Source organism: Solea senegalensis, linkage group LG21, assembly GCF_019176455.1.
Source record: "Solea senegalensis isolate Sse05_10M linkage group LG21, IFAPA_SoseM_1, whole genome shotgun sequence".
NCBI classification, from domain to species: domain Eukaryota; kingdom Metazoa; phylum Chordata; class Actinopteri; order Pleuronectiformes; family Soleidae; genus Solea; species Solea senegalensis.
Genome location: NC_058040.1, coordinates 3,965,806 through 3,980,416, shown reverse-complemented (window position 1 = coordinate 3,980,416; position 14,611 = coordinate 3,965,806). Strand labels below are relative to the sequence as shown.

The window sequence follows — 14,611 nt, the reverse complement described above, 5'->3', positions numbered from 1 at the left end:
TCCTCAGTTATGCCATAATAATTATTACTTTTTTTGGGAGGGATTCCTATATTTAGTATTTAGTTATCACATTTTAACAAATTGATAACGGCCTATCAACTATAACACAGGTGAGGCGTACCTGGTGAACTATGGTTCAGGGATTATCGTGGATTATGTTTGCAACTACATTGTCATCTGCCTGCCTGTCTTTGAGTAGCATAACTCAAAAAGTTTTACAAATATTTAAAAATTTACATATATATATACAGTATATATCTCCATCTGTGTTTATACTCTTATGTTTACTCTTATATGTGACATCTATTGATCTAGGATAACGATTAGCACAGATGAAAAGAACCTGCAGCACTGTCTTGCAGCTTTTCTAATAGTATATTATACTGTGTATATATGTGTTGAAATGGAGCACAGAGTGATTCATTTGCATGAAATTCTGATTGTTTATTTGCCTGCCACGTGCACTTCAAGTGACATTGGTCTGTGAAACGAGATTCAAATGAAGTGCTCCTCTTGTTCGTCTTTTGTCGATCTGAAGTTGTGAGTGCCGAGAAGCCGCAACTTCAATAACATTTCAGTGTGCAGCGACTGGATTGAAGCAGTGAAAGCGGCTTTTGTTTCTGCACTATATTTCTTTTCTAAGAACCACTTGCTCAAAACTGCTGCCTGTTGCCATGGCAACAGCAAATTTTGATGGTGGACCTTGTATATCGTTATAATTTTATTGCTGTCGCTGCGTGCTGAGTCGTCTGAGTGGCGCATGTGAGCTCGTCGTAATGGGACAAAATGGTACTCTTTGTTTTTTGTTTTACATGAGCTTTGCAAATAGGCACAGAATTAAGAGGGGTGTGCACATGCATGTTTGTTTGTTTGTTTGTTTGTTTTGGGACATTTGCAAAAACTTAGTTGATGACCAACTGAAAATGTGACATTTCCAAAACACTTGTTTTGTGACTTCTTATCATTTCCATAATGTCAAATTTAACAATGCAGACTTTTAAGTGCACGGCTTATGCATAATTCAATAGTTAGCTCATATTTTTGTTCAATCAGATGTTTGATTGATTACTTAAAGCTGAAATCGTATTGTAATTTGAATAGATTGAAGAATATACGGACACCGGTAACGCAGGCTGTGAGGCCACTGATATATATCAGTTCCCTCAAAGCATGTTTCAAATTGAAAGTGTCCTGTTCATTTTAAAGGATATCCAAAAACATTTGCAGGGGACAGGATGAACGCAGATAATGATATCAGATAGGGTGGAAATGATGAAAACTTGCTTCCTCAGCAGAGAGGTGGGTGCTGAGGGAGGATTCTAACAGGTGTCTGCCAGACTGGAAAGCGCTGGGATATATTTCAAGGTTATGCAAGCGTGTACTGTATTTTGACCTCGTTATTAAGTTGTTGGTTGACCAATAGTTCTTAAGAGGAAAGTCAGAAAAAAAGTGAGTATGTAAGGATCATTTATTCTTTTAATCTAAAAGTATTTAGATCAAACTGAATTTTGATTTTATTGATTTGTAGCCAGGACATTGCCCTGTGATGAGTTAAAGTCTGGTGCTGTTCTCTCTCAGATCACTTGAAGTCATCATGCTGAAATGTTATGATATGATAGAGTGATTGATGATCATTAATTGTATTGTTATTATGTTATTATGTATTATCAATGAGACCAAAAAGATGGTACCCACCCCAACTTTAAAGAAGCAGGAAAAATTACATTAAAAAAAAAATAAAAAAATTACAGCTTCACTTTTAACAGAAATTAGAATGCCTCAATAAATATTTATTTATTTATACAGATAAATAAATAAATAAATAAATATTATCAGGTTTTCAATAGTATTTCAATTCCAGGGGGGCGTGAAAAAAGTCTGTCCTCTAGGGGGGGCATGACAGTAAATAATTGAGAACCACTGAATTAAACAATGATTCCCCCACTTTACTAAAATATTCCCTCGCATGTAAATGATGGTGCCGCAATCACATGCAAAAAATGACACGATAAAAGATGTTTAAAATATTTATCATGCATCGTGATTCTGACGTTAAAGCAGTGCTGACACTGCAAAGCATCACATAAAAGATAAATCACAAAAAAATATGGATTTGCATGCCTTTATCCTATTTCATTTCATTTGTAGCTGTTTTGTGGAGAAACTTCCATAAGTCGTAAAATATCTTATTTTAAAAAAAATAAAAAATAACATTAAATGAATAAAGAACATTTTAGGTAACAAATGTTGTTATAATAACCCTGTTATACATCTGCTATACAGGTCATAACAGGTCACTGGAGAATGACTAGCATTACATCAGCTGGTGAATAATGACAACATTGATACTGCATCTGCTCACTGAATTCATGCTTCAAAGTCATTTCTGCCACCAGAGGAGGAGGAGAAAGGCTTTCCACTGTGGCGAGCAGCTGCCTGTTAAGACACAATGGAAATGGAAAATAACAAACAACACAACCAAACTGTAAGAGGATAAACTTATAGTTTGAATGACCACAAACCTGCACTGTCTGTGCTTTGGAGAAGTTGGTGTGAGCGTAAAGGAGCACTGCGATGTCATGATGTCCCGCCTCCAGTGCAATGGACAGGGCCGTGCTTTCATCCTGAAAACACACAAAATCAGAACCTTTATTGTATTGAGCTGTTATTGTACAGTTACAGATGACAAAATTAGACTTTTTCAAACTGTGGGGCGGGCCCCCCTGGGGGGGCATGGAGACTTTCCAGGGGGGCACAAGTTCTGTTTTTTTTTAAGTCCTAATCAAAGTTTAGCAGGCGGAACTTTTGGTCTCGCTGTGACCCGGACTCATTTAAGTGACGTACCACAGCAAAATCTACACTGGTGACAAGGTTTGGATAATTGAGACGTTTCTGACTTTTCATATTTTTATTTGAAAGTTGCTTTCTCACAAAGCAATATTGAGGTTATTTGTATTGCTAAAGCAAAAGTGTTATTTGCACAACAGATTATTATAAGAAAAGTGAAATGTTTCTTCAAATATTGATTCAATAAATGTTATACTTGACACATTGTTACAATTTCGTGAGAGTCGTGGGGCCCCCGGGAAATTTCTTCCTCTAAAGGGGGGCCCAACAGAAAAAGTTTGAGAACCACTGCTATAAATCATTCTATTAAATATAAAATCATACTATTTAAAGTTAACTTAAAACTTAAAAATAATTATTTATTATTATTTTGTAATTCAAACCTGAGAAGCTTAAAACTGTAGTGGTATCTTTTAAATATACAGTCATTTAAAGTCACTCGTTTGTGTGTGTGTGTGTGTTGCGTGTAAAACAAAGTCCCGGCAGTTTCATGCAGCCGTGCTATGATGACTCCGCCCACATTGAGGAGGTACTATAGCAATGTAAAACCATACCAAATACCGTGTAGACACGAGCAGTGCCGTGACTTGATTTATAACATCAGTGAACATCTCAAGCGCTAGTTTTCAATAGAAGACAATCTCAGGATTTTGTAAATCCATTTAAAAGAGAGAATAGATGATAGAAGCATGGCACATATGAGTTGACACCAGTGTGATTGACAGTATTGTCCAATAGGTGCTTAGTTGCAGGTGAATTCTCTGAAACTCCACTTGCAAAACCTCAACATGGTGCTGGCCAAATCATTAATCCTGAAGCTTCAAATAGGGAGTCTAGATTATTATGAGTTAATCCATGACCAGTTGCTATTTAAAGTTCCACCCTGCAGCTTTAAAGCTACCACAGTCAAAAAAGAGGCAGCATTGAGTCACATACACTGTCGGCCAGCGTGGCCTCGCAGTCGGGCTGTGTGAGGAGCAGTTTAACGATGTCAGCGTGGCCATGCTCGCTCGCGCACATCAGAGCAGTGGAGCCCTCATCGTCCTGCAGATTGACGTCCGCCCCCAGGGCCAGCAGAGTCTGCACCATGGTCATCCTGCCATGACTCACAGCCAACATCAGAGCTGTCTGTCCGGCCTGGACGGCAAAGAGCGGCGGTCACAAACGGGAGAAAACGGGGTCAATAATGCTGTCCACGCATCACATGACAAACCGTTCAAAAACCATTCACATTATAATACATCGCCTCGACAACCTCAGTGAACAGAACATGCAAGACAGTGAAATTACTACAGAGGTTTTGGACTTTTAAATAGATTATTGGATTATTTCAGTTCTAGTTTGAGTTTGTGTCTTTACTTCCTGTTTTATTTTGTAGTGTTTCTTCTCCATATGTGTCTATTACCTTTACTTCCTGCCCTTGTTTCCCCCTGTTTACCCACACCTGTTCCTGATTGTTTTCACCTGTGTGTCCTTCTCCCCCCTTCACTCACAGTTTCCTTTTGTTCCCTGCCAGTTGCTCTTGCCTCCCAGGTAAACAATCCAGTGTTTGCTCTTCAGCTTAATAAACTGTGTCTGTTTTTGACTTTGCCTTTTGTTCCTTGTGTTTGGACGCTGCTGCTTTTTCTTGTCTGCTTACCCTTGTGCTGTCTCTGGACCTATTTTGCCCTCTGTAAAGATTTACATTGACCAATTTGAAAAAATAATGGAGGTCTTTCAAAGTAAATTGAATGTAGTGCAGCAAAAGAAATCATAGGAAATGATTAAAATAAAACCTATATGTACAAGTGTCTTCTATCTGACATTCATGTGATTGTGACTGTCCTTCAAAATGGCATGCATGTGCACACACTCCTCCGTGAGTGTTTGATTCTGTTGGTGTCTCAAGGTCGATAACAACACTTTTTTTCAGCGACAGGGTTTATGTTGTGACCTTTCTCGCTCATTTCCCATGGCTACATTTCATTTTTCATTTCATTTTCATTTTGTTTTTTTGTGTCCTGCACAAAAAGTGCCCGACCCTCATGGGTTTAGAAGACACCATCACAGAGTACATTACATTCAAAACACAAATTGTTATACATAGTAGAAAAACACCTGATATAGCTAGCACACACACACACACACACAACAAATCATAGCTTAATCATTACCAATTAAAGTCAATTTGTTAGGAAATCTTACTGTAAATGCAGGACTTGCAGCTGTTTCTTTGGCCTCATCCATGCATCAACAACCTTCCTCTCACAATCATTTTTATTCATAAAAGGTCACCCCCACCCCCGACTCTAAATAGTGTCGTTTTGTGTATAGATGACATCGTTCTCCCACAGTTGTGTATTGGTTGTATACACGCAAACACAGCGTGAGGTTGTAAATAGCGTTTTAGGGCTCCCAAAATGTCAGTTCCATGTGTATTAAAAGGTCATGTGATACAAAACTTCTGTAAGTTTTCCTGTGCAAGTGCTCGGCTCACTTTTTCTAAAACGCTGTTTTCCCTTCTTTTCTTTTCTTTTTTTTTAAATCTCATTGGGATTGTGAGGGCTGATATTCAAAGATCCGAGATACACATAGTAATCTAAAAAAAGACTTAAACGGCTTTAAGGAGCCCAGCATAGTATTTCGACCTTTAAATAATGTCTCCGAGATCGTTTTGATAGTACATCAACTTACAACAGGGTGAATGGCACCCCCGGCACTATTCATTGGCAGCATAAAAACCAAAGTGGGTTAAGGTTTTGTCAGAGGAGACAAAGAAAAGTGAGCCGGAGGAAAGATAGAATAAGATTTGTTTGGCTTTCACTCACTGGCGTGAGCTAAAAGAGGCAGAAGGATGCTCGACTGAGGGCTGAGGGCTGGTTCTCTGACTCTTGGACCTAAGCTCTAGTGTTTGGGCTTGATGTGTGCCAGGCCGTGTTATTAACGTCATCTTACGTTCACAAAAATTTAAGTTAATGACGTCGTGTGTTCATCGTCAATCAAGTGACTCAAACAATGATTTTATTTAACCAGCCCTAGGAAGAGCTGCTACCGGTGCTCATCCAGGCTCAGGTTGTGGGTTAAATTCCTGGCTCTGCTAGTGTAACAGGGTCAGTTACTGCAGCATCATTGTAATGTACTGCAGTTTATTACACACCTGATATTTATTTTATCTTTCCTTTTTATGTTATGATGACACAAAATGTATGTGAAGTTTTCGTTTTTGTATTTTACCTTGAAGTTTAAGTTGTCATGTGATTTTCTGTGTCCCATGTTCACCTGGTATTTAAGGGTGTGTCTGGCCTTGTGTCTGGTGACGCGCGCTTGCGTCTTGGTTAACGTAGTCATTATGCACATACAGAGGTTTTCATGCTAAATTTGACACGCTGTACACGTGTTTATTTTACAGAGGGCGAGTTTCCCTGTGTTTCAGGGAAAATATTCATCATGTGGTGAATTCCCCACAATGCTGAGCGCAAAACTACACCGCTTACGCAAGTCCACAATGAAGACACTTAACCCAGTGTTGGGTATGAAAGATCATCAAGATTAGAAAAGCTCAATATAAATACAGACCATAAACAATAAAATAAAATAAAATAAAATAAAATAAAATAAAATAAAACAAAATAAAATAAAATAAAATAAAATAAAATAAAATAAAATAAAATAAAATAACATTAAATAAAATAAAATTAAATAAATTAAATAAAATAAAAAAAGTACATTGACTAGCACTTTATAGTTTGGCTTACTTGAATCACTTACTTCTAGCTCTTGTTTGTACCCAAATGTTTAAATTTGGGCACGAGAGCGAATCCCTACGTTGTGTTTGTCTGAGGGACAGAGTGAACAGTGTGCATGTCACTCACCTGGCTGGCCTTGGCGTTGACCTCTCCTTTAGTGAAGAGCTGCTCCACAACTCCCATGTCCTCTGGCGTTTCCACAGCTGCCAGTGCAGCCAGCATGATGGGAGTATAACCTGCTTTGTTCTGCTGATTGACGTTGCACACCTCTGTGAGATAAACACGTTTCCCACCCAAGAGTTTGTTACTATATTTTTTTTTTTTTCCAAAATGTCAAATTAAATGGCCCTTCATTAAAAGCCACTTCTGACAATTGTGTAGAGTCCCACGCGTTGAAACCATGGCAGTGCTCTATGAACGATATTTTAAATGCAACAACTTTCCATAGCAACAGTGCCTTGTAATTATTTTACCACGTCGCAAGCGCTTCCTGTGTGTCCATCTGTCACCTGATTCGTCATAGTCCAAGGGTCTGCAACTTGTGGCTCCTTGTAGCTTTGAAAAAATGTTTCTTCCTTTTTTTAGTCAACACCTCTTATTTAGAGATGCAGACGATAAATAAAAGTAAATATTTTGTGCGTCACCTCAAATGTCTACGTCAAATGTGTTATTGAAAACCCAAACATGGGAAGCCATTTCACGTACTTATGTCAGACAGGATTTTATCGAGCATGAACTACACAAAATTTAATTAAATTGCCTCATTTCAAAGTGGGTTGGTTTTGATTTTATTCATTTTCCACAAACAATGGAAGGACTAGGACTACATAATTCTGTGTTTTATTTCAAAGTAGGTTTTTTCTCCACTTTATGAAAGTTCTCTTTTTGTAGTTCTTAAATTTAATACATGCAACAAAGTATCTTTCTTTTATATAATATATAAATGCAGGAGCATATTTTAAAACAGAATTGACTGTAAAAAAAAATAATTCCTCTTAAATGGTTGCTCTAAATATCTGTAAATCTTTGTCAATTCATTCTGTGATAGGGTCCAGGGTTTAGGATTTAGGGTCCAGGTGCATTTGAGAAACATAATAATGTTGAACTGAATGAGAGCATTCACTGGCCTCTATGTGAAAATGTGTCCTTGCCGCTTTCTCTGCTATTTATTGTTGAAATATTCTGTTAAACCCAGAGTATAAAGTCATAGTAAAACTCTCTGATTCTGATTATGCTATAAGAAATAAGGAAATCAATTCTGACCGTGAGGAACTACCAAATATGGACGAGGAGGACGATTGAGCCTCATTTATAAACATGTCTTTTAAGAAAGTCCCCTAAAAACAAAACTGCATCAGATTCGTGCCAAGCTGTAACTAAACTATTGTGTTGGAAATAATGGAACATAATGGTTATTTACTTCCTATTGTATTACAGAACTTTGTGCCCAGATTCTCACCTTGCATTTCCAAAGAAGTTCAAAATCTTCCTAAAACTACATACTTGGTTTGTAAGAAGACAGGTTTGTCTTCACAGTGAATCAGATCCATAGTCATCAGGAGATGAGCTCCAGTGTGTTGTGCCGTACCTGTATCGAGCAACTTCTTGACGATCCCAAAGTTGGAGTGAGACACGCTGTAGTGCAGCGCTGTGTTTCCGTTCCCGTCAGCCATGTTGATGACATGTTGCATCACTGCAGGTGAAATGACGCTCAACGCTGACAGGTAGTGGGCCACAGGGTCCGGAGCGGCGGACTTGTGGCTGGACACGGAGAACCACTCGTGCTGCAGTGTTTGCAGACAGTCGTGCTGCAAAAGGGAAAAAAGGGACGACAAAAACATTTACCCGGGAATAAAAGTCTAACTTCAGATGCATCTGCCGTCGTTGTGCAGAGCAGTCGGCTTTGAATCGATAGGAACATCTTCATCAAGCAGCACTATCATCGTCAACAAAATCCAAAACATCACAAAGGAAGATGGATCTGCCTTTGTTTCCTTGGCCAATACTGTGTCCAGTGTTTTTTTATTATTTCAACTTTCATTGTGGAATCTATCTTGATTTTAAAGTTCCTCTGCATCTCCTTTATACTGAGACATATTATGTTTGTCTTTCAGTTGAGGGAGAAAAAAAAACAACAAATGCCACGTCACAAAATGACAGAGTCAACCCATCCATGTGCTTTTTGTGTCTGGAGACCTTGAACTTGAACACGCCCTGCTCTGGCATCTCCCCACGCTCAGTCTGTGACATGCCATTAAACACACACACACATACACACTCTCTCTCACACACACACCCCTCAATTGTTCTTACAATAAATACAGAGAGCTAAACCTACCAATTCCCTGCTGGATAAAGCCGTCTCGTCGCTTAGATGCACCTTTAAGGCTTGACAAGAGAAGAAGACTTTTTCGCTTAACTTGCACCTGGAAGAGATAAACTGCTACAGGTTAGTGTTGGTTCACAATAGAGAGGACACGTGTAGTGAGATTGATGCAGTGGTCCTTCAGTGCAGCGGCGCCTTGACTCCTATATTACCTCTGTTGCGAGTGCGACTTCATAGACCCTTTCACTCCCCTGCTGGATCCACCTTTGCCCTTTCTTGCTTGTGTTCCGTCCTGAGAGGCTCCCCTTAACTTTTTAGTCCCTCGCTTTTCCACCTCCTCAGCGTTCACCTTCTCGCTGGCGGAGAGCTCGTACATTGGCATGGGCTCCAGCCTTATTGAAAAAGACAAATAATGATAACAGTGCTATCGTATCAAGTGGTGAAATCTTTCGTTTTGACGCCGAACGCTTACCCCGTTGTCACTTTCATAAGCTTCATATTTCTCCTGCTGCTGCTACCGCCTTGGCCGCCGTTCTGTTTCCTGATCATAGGCCGCAGCGCACCACCGTTGGCTGACCTGTCTAGAAACAACAGTGGAGCTTGAGCCTCTAACATATGAACGCGTGCAGTCTTGTTTCTTAAAGTCCATTTTATTAAAGGCAACACATGTGACTGCTACAAACCAATTAGGTTGATCTTGGCAGGACTGAGTGAGAATATGTATTATTTTTTAAATATTGAATGTATTTTTACAAACCTGAGGGCCTGCTTCTAAAAGAGAATGTTTTCCAAACACCGGTTCCTCCTACGAAGCCATTCATATTTAGACTCTCCGCCACAAACTGCTATGTGGTCTGCGCTGCCTTCCAAAACCAGATATCATTCCAAACATTGCAAGTGTAACCCACAGAAAGCTCAACGCTGCCAAGTGAAAGGCAGCCACTTCCTTTCAGCATAACACACACGTTCAAACTGGACTGACCTCAGGAGTGCTAAATAAACGTCTGCACATGGTTTGGACCGAGCATGCGCTCTTACCTTGCAGAGCTGAGGATGTCTGCTGTTCTAACATCTGTATCATTCTCTTCACCTCAGATTCATTCCCACCCCGCTGGCTGATTCCTGACTTTGGTTCATCGCATGTAGAAGAGTGGACTGGAAACTGCGATGAACACTGAAACTCTCTGCTGACTGTGGAAGAAAGAACAGTAACGGTAACAGATGTTCACCTACATTACAAACACATAAACATTAAAGGTACCGAGTGGAGCTCATGACCACTCGTGGTGCCACTGAGCAATTTTATGGAAGATCTGATGAGTGCAATAAAAAAACTCAAGTAAGCAGTGTTTAGTAAGTTACAGTATGTTCTTTGGTTCCAAGCTTTTTCAGGATTTGTGGTAATCCAAGAAATGCAACGTGGGCAGTGTTGATGCTCTGCTGCAAATGAACGAATTAAGGCAAAGTGTGAAAGTAAAACTCCACAGGGTACATTTTAAAACAAACAACATTCTGACAAGGTCACCTGGAGGCTGAGAATTTCCATGGTGGATTTCTCCTCTTCCTTGTGATGCAGCGGCGTCACTGCAGGACAACTCGGAGCCGCCATTTCCTCGCTTAGTGCAGTCTTCTGTTAGTAGGTCTCCATGTTCCCCGAGGAGCTTCTGCATCTTCTCTATGTAATGGTTCAGCTCAAGATCCCACTGGGCCTGTGGAGATTGCTGGAAGCTCTGGCCAGGTGTGCTACCTGCAACTGACAAATCCCGTATCCTTCCTTCCCCCACGCCGATGCTTCTCGTTTTGATTGGGTCAGGTAGATGAGACGGTCCCGAGGCCATATTTCGGGTTTTCAGTCCAACCAGGAAATTCTCATTTACGTTCGTATACCCAACACCAGCGTCTTTTGTTACTGTGCCGATTGGTTTTAAGGCATTTCCTGCTGGAGTTGAAGTTCCGACACCGATCGTACGGGTCTCTGTGGAGCATTTGATGTCTCTGACCTTGTTCCCAACAGACACAGTCCTTGTAACAGTCTGGGTCGTGTTAGTGTGCTTATCTTGGGTACTGATGAGAGTATTAGTGCTGGTGTCTATGCTGAAGGCATGTCCGGTGTTGGTAAAGCGAGACACGGAGCTGGATACGGTGTTGGTTCGCTGTGAAGCCGTCAGTGGTGATGCCATGATTCCCAGATCAGCTCTTCTGACTGGGTCTGTGATCATACCTTCAGAAACCACTTCCTTTGGTTCACAGATGATCACATCTACAGAGCAGTCTCCACAAGCCACTGAATGACAGCTTCTGCTCTTTGACACCAGACTCTCCAATGGTACCTCTGTGTTGGTTTCGGCATCACACGACTTTATCTCTGTCACGACTCCTTGTGTGTTTGTGAAAACGTGAATCCCCACCCCCATTTCCCTGGTTTCAACTCGTTTTCTGACCTCCCACTGGCTCATGGGTACTTCTGGTCCTGTGCAAACATTCTTTAACTCAGGTCCACTGCAGGACACTCCCACAGTCTTCACCACTCGGGCCTCTCCTGTGCTTGCGTCCTTGACCTCTGTGTGATTGCCCACTCCCTGGCTCATCGTGTGAGGCCTTGCGTCGACGCCCGTGCTCACATGAGACGGTCTTGTAAGAGATGCTTTGCCGGCTCTGTTCATCGCTCCTGCAGCCTGAAGTTCCAGTTTCAGACGGCTCATCTCAGTCTGGAGGGCTGATTCTTTTAATTCTGCTTCCAGCTGAGAAACTCTCTCCTTCAAAGCGCCAATAATTAACAGCTCTTCTTCCCTGTCTGTGCAAATTCCAAGATTCACCTCTGACACCTGTGTTGTAACGGACCTTGTGTCCTTTTGATTAGTATCCATATATTTGCTTTCTTTTATTGGTTTAGACAACATGATGCCATTATCACTCATTTCGGTGACTGTCTTTTCTCCATTCCGTGCATGTAAATGTCCTCCTTTAATTGTTCTTTCCAGCACATTAATTTCTTCAGTTAGTTTCTTAAATTCCTTGGGGTTGATGGGGTCATTCTCACCTTCGCATTCTTCCTCAGTATTCACTTTGTTCTCAGTATCAGACATTTCTATGCTATAAGCTCTCCCCCAGGTGACATCGCTCATGTCCTCATTGCCGCTGTGATTCTTGAGCTGGGACGCGAGTTGCCGCTTTTCCTCCTGAAGGACTGAGATTTTTACCTGAAGGATCGGGATTGTTTTCACCTGCTCCTCCAGCTCCTTCAGCCTCTCCAGAGCAACCACCATCTGATCACGGACATGCTGCAGGTGGAGGGAGCCAACGCTTGTAACTGGGGTGGTTCTACCAGAGCTCTGCGGACTCAGTCTCAGGCACCCCGTGCTGCCTCTGCTGCCGAGGGATGAGCTAAGGTGGACGTGCTTCTGACCGTCTGTGTCACTTGCTTTGTTCCAATTGTTGTTCTGGTTAAAAGCTCCTGGGCTGGTGAAGGGGGACGGTGATCCTGGGGAGCTCACTCCGCCGAAGCTGGCCAGCCGTCGCCGAGGTTGAGGCTGAGGTGGAGGCTGCCTGTTCAGCTCCTGCTCCAGGTTCTTGTTGGTCTTTTCCACCACAGGGTTCGATCGTTGTGAAGCGAGGGATCTCACAGCAGGCTGAGGCTTTGACTCTGTAGGTATTTGAGACTTTGCTGGTCCGTCGTTCATTAAAAGCTTGTTATCCAAGGAGGAACCATGTGGACGAGGGAGGGGTGGTCGACCCCTGGTTGTGGAAGGCACGCCTGGTTTGTTTGTGTCATCGGTGCTAGATGACGACAGGGATTCTTCAGAATGACATTGCCTGGAAGAAATCCCACTCTGTGTTTTGTCTGCATGATTGACAGCCACTCTGGGCCGCCTCTTAAGGCTTAGCCTCTTAATGGTGGAGCTGCTTTGGAAATTGTCCACACGCTTGAGGTAGTCCACGTCTGACTGATAACCGTCAGTCCCCAAGTAGTCAAAAACACTGACTTCAGTGCTTTGGCCTGTTCGACCAACAGAACAGAAATAGTCAAAACACAAAAAAACATGTTAAAGTTTAAAACTAGACTTCAAATGTATTCAAAATGTTGTTAAACTACACTATCCTTTCATCTACAGGTATACACTGCTTTATGCTGCATCCTCACGGCTCTTACAATTAGCATTTCTTTCCTTACCTCAGTGTGATGCACTCACCAGGAACCATTTCTGTTTGAGCTAAAAGCCTTTCTCCTTGTCACCTTGAAATCTTTCTTGACTATAAGCCCTGTCTGTCCCCCAAGAGGAGGAGGGACAGGGGAGGATTTTCCAATCGTGTAGACATTCTGTTTTCAGTAGTCACTTCGCTCCAAATGCTATGTCTCTCTACATAGACTGAACCCACTCTGTAATTACTTTGCAGCTCTCCCACTAAACGTCCGACCATACTCTTGGCAGGTTTTCTTAACCACAGACAGATCTTCAAAGTATGTCTTCCAGTGAACAAACAAGAAGTAAAAGAAATCTCTTCTTGACACAATACATTGCAATGTTTTTTAATTTCCATCAGGCTACACCGGGGTGTAAAATAAAGAAGCTAAATAACACTATGTGGACTGTACATGCAGAAATGCACAAATTATGTTTCAAAAAAGAAAACATTCAAATTACTAATGTAATAATGGTAATAGTTACCTGGCACTGTTTTCAAGATGTAGCTGCTGTGAGCCATGTTTTTAAAATGTCATCAATAATGGACCAACATCTTTGTTAGGACTCTGAATATATCTGTAAGTAAAAGAAAAAAAACACAAACTATCCTTCACATCTCCATAATGACCCTTTATGTGAAGTCCCGCTGCATCATTCATTCAATCTCTTTCTCTCTCTCTCACTCTCTATCCATGCAGTGCTTACATAAAGGAAATGCTACACCAGGCCTTCACATATTGTTGTTAATTCTGCAAAAGCACAAAGGCTAAGCCTCGGTGCACAACACTGACTCATCACTGTATATAGCCATATCAATTTCTCACCAGTAAGCACCTTCTGTTTTTGAGCTTTTGAGTTGACCTTCTCACAAATAATGCACGTAATGCATGAGCCCTTGTAAAGAAATCCCCTTATAGACGTCAGTCAATATGATTTTATCTTATGATGTTTTGTGCTGCAGGTGGATCCCACTGTACATATCCCATTCTATAAATATTTATATATATATATATATATATCAGTATGGATCTCTAATTGAAAAAAAGAGTGTCAAAAATGTGGCTGTAAATGAATATTTGGTCATATTTTTGACCATATAGTAAAAGGATTGTATTATACAGTATGGTGTGTCTGTGTGCGTGTGTGTCAAGGTTATAATAGTTTGGGATTTTTCATTAGTTATAGTTTTTATTTAGTTGACTTTTTGTTTCTAAAATGAGTTGCACATTGTGAGCGTGGTTATGCCAGCAAGGTGATGGATGAAGGGGCCATTAGAAACATGAGACGCATGCACACTTCTTATCTCATAACTGTGATTTTTTTTTTCATACTTTCAACTTTTTATCTCATAATTTCAACTTTTTATCTCATTAAAAAGTGTTACCTCTTTGTTTTTTGGCAGAAATGGGCTTCCATCAATTTTTATTCATTTTAGTGTTGGTTTTAGTTTTTGGTAATATGGAGTATTTGCCAGGTGCAAGGTTCAAAATGGTCATAATAAGTACTGTGTCATAAAACCCTATAAACCA

General features: G+C 40.9%; 1 protein-coding gene across 2 annotated transcripts; it reads right to left on the bottom strand.

Annotated features, from left to right (window-relative positions):
• Nucleotides 1-1,972: 1,972 nt before the first annotated feature.
• LOC122758674 (KN motif and ankyrin repeat domain-containing protein 1-like) lies at nt 1,973-13,139 on the bottom strand. Of its 2 annotated transcripts, XM_044012952.1 has the most exons (11): nt 13,089-13,139; nt 10,424-12,895; nt 9,937-10,089; nt 9,371-9,479; nt 9,111-9,290; nt 8,911-8,998; nt 8,161-8,380; nt 6,699-6,841; nt 3,784-3,984; nt 2,523-2,624; nt 1,974-2,436 (listed from the first exon to the last, which is right to left on the bottom strand). In XM_044012952.1, exons 1-11 carry the CDS (start codon nt 13,096-13,098, stop codon nt 2,368-2,370), a joined length of 3,747 nt encoding a protein of 1,248 aa, XP_043868887.1. In that variant the 5' UTR covers nt 13,099-13,139; the 3' UTR covers nt 1,974-2,367. The 2 variants fall into 2 exon arrangements, with proteins under 2 accessions (XP_043868889.1, XP_043868887.1); XM_044012954.1 differs by lacking the exon at nt 3,784-3,984 and having other exon boundaries at nt 1,973-2,436.
• Between the last annotated feature and the right edge of the window lie 1,472 nt (nt 13,140-14,611).